Genomic DNA, 2,159 nt, shown 5'->3' with positions numbered 1-2,159 from the left:
ATAATATTATAACGGCGTATTTTTGAACTGATTTTTTTTCCAAACTGGGAACATACATTACTTATGTTGCAGGCATGATTGTAGACTCTTAAATGTTTTTACATAATGAGTAACAAGCCCGCGGGGACAGATAACAGTAGTTCCTGGGTTACATAGAGAAAGGAGGTAACTCTTTGCGAAGTAACTTTCAGAAATTAATTGTCTCCCTTACATCCATTTTATCATTGAAAAAAATATTGGTTTTCAGATTAGATTCACGCCTTTGAAAGTTTTTAAAAATATATACTTCCGGTTTTTTAGTGTCAGCGATGTGTCCGTATCTCTCTATCCATCTCTCTTTATCTATCTCTACCTCTCTATATCTCTCTATCTGTATCTGTCTCTATATATTTATACATCATATATTGTCAGTATTACATCCTTTTCTTCGATGCTGATGTAATAAATTGTTACTGCCTCCTGTTCAGCTTCTGTAGTGGTAACGATCTCTATAGGTTTGATAATTTGCATGTTTCGTAGTGGTGGGATGAAGACACTTTTAAACTGTTCATTCAGTGTTTCACTTCTTCTCATTGGGTTTCCCTCGTTTTACAAGAAGCAAGGCCTACCCTGCAATGCAGTCTCCTTGGCGTACCTAAAGAAGGTTTTCTGTGTTTGTAGCACATGACTTGGAATTTTCCAGTATTAATCTGCATGTTATTTTCCTCGGCCCACCTGTATATTGCATCGATCTCACGTTGTAGATGTGCAAGAAATGCAGTGTCCTGTATCTTTTGAGAGTTTTTTGTATCGTATGCATAGCTAGCAAGAGTGGCTATTTGAGTAGCTAAGGGCATGTCAGAGAGGGCCCCTATGAAAAGCCACGTCCCCAAGACAATGCCATGCAGAATACCATTATTTGAGTTTCTTTAGAGGTGGCCACATTGAGAACTACTAACTAACGTCTATCCTTTAGAAAGTCAAGTGTCCATTCTCCAAGTTTTGCAGCTAAGCCAAAACTACGCAGCTTGTGACAAATTATACCATGGTTGACTCTTCAAGGAATGCAATTAATTTCCTTCATACTATTCGTTCCATGATTTTGGTGATGTGTGAGATCAGAGAGACCGGCCTATAGTTTTTAGCACCTGATCTGCTTCTTACTTTATGGATAGGGTATATTATCCCAATCCTTTTGTTTATCCGGAAGCTTACCATTTCAGAGGTAGCTCTGAAAAAAGTAGCTGCAATGGTTTTGCAAAGACTCGTTTGCATGACTTGAGAAGGATTGCTGGGAATCCATGAGGGCCACCAGCTGAGTTGGCATCTATATTGATTAATTGTTAGCATTACACCCTTTACTTCGATGTTGACGTAATAAACTGTTACTGTCTCCTGTTCAGCTTCTGATGAGCGAATTGCAGAAGGGCATCCACTCTCACACGGAAAACGATTTCCAGGCCAGATTCCAAAAGTGACAGAAATGCTGGGACCGGTCTATTGCTGCATAAGGTGACACTTTCGAAAAGGATTGATGTTAAAACTTAGGTGAATAAATTCTTTCTTTAGTAAACATAACCTGTCCAGGAACCTTTAGTAACTACCCCGTATATCAAGTCAGAATGATGGAAATCAAATATCGATAAGTGCAATACAATTAAAAACAGAAAAAGTGTATTTGATTAAATCGATGAAAGAATTGGTGCTCAGGCAATTTTCAAAAGTTTAATTATTCAGTATTTTCATATCTCATTGGAAACTTACCGATCTCAGCTGCACCCATAACAGTTGCTAATGCAATCAAAGACAACAAGCAAATAGGAAGCAGTCGTGTCATATTGATCTGAAAGTGCAATTGAAAATAATGAAACAAGTCGCCGTTTTCTAATTCAAAGAGAAAAGAGGGCAATACAAGTAGATACGAGTGTGTGTGTGTATGTGTGTGTGTGTGTGTGTGTGTGTGTGTGTGTGTGTCTGAGTGTGAGAGTGTGCATTTGAATAAGTGTAACTGCTTATTTATATATATGATAGATCGCTAGCCACTAAACCTTTTAAAAAATTTTCTCTCCCTGCTTATTTATTTGTTCCTTTCTGTCGAAGAGCGTAGGCTCGAAACGTAAAAGACTTTCTCACATCTGTTTGTTGTTTGCACACACGTCTTCGCCTTTTGTTGTTTTGTA

At 38.0% G+C, this 2,159-nt stretch overlaps 1 protein-coding gene across 1 annotated transcript in view; it reads right to left on the bottom strand.

Annotated features, from left to right (window-relative positions):
• Positions 1–2,159, bottom strand: part of LOC106872088 (uncharacterized) — a 14,200-nt gene that overhangs the window by 7,936 nt on the left and 4,105 nt on the right. Inside the window, exon 2 of the mRNA XM_052969055.1 lies at positions 1,744–1,822. Coding sequence (XP_052825015.1) covers positions 1,744–1,816 — 73 coding nt within the window. The 5' untranslated portion in view covers positions 1,817–1,822. The remainder of the gene's footprint in view (positions 1–1,743; positions 1,823–2,159) is intronic.

The sequence above is a fragment of the Octopus bimaculoides genome, chromosome 6 (assembly GCF_001194135.2).
Source record: "Octopus bimaculoides isolate UCB-OBI-ISO-001 chromosome 6, ASM119413v2, whole genome shotgun sequence".
Taxonomy (NCBI): Eukaryota; Metazoa; Mollusca; class Cephalopoda; order Octopoda; family Octopodidae; genus Octopus; species Octopus bimaculoides.
This window is presented reverse-complemented; position numbering and strand designations above follow the sequence as displayed.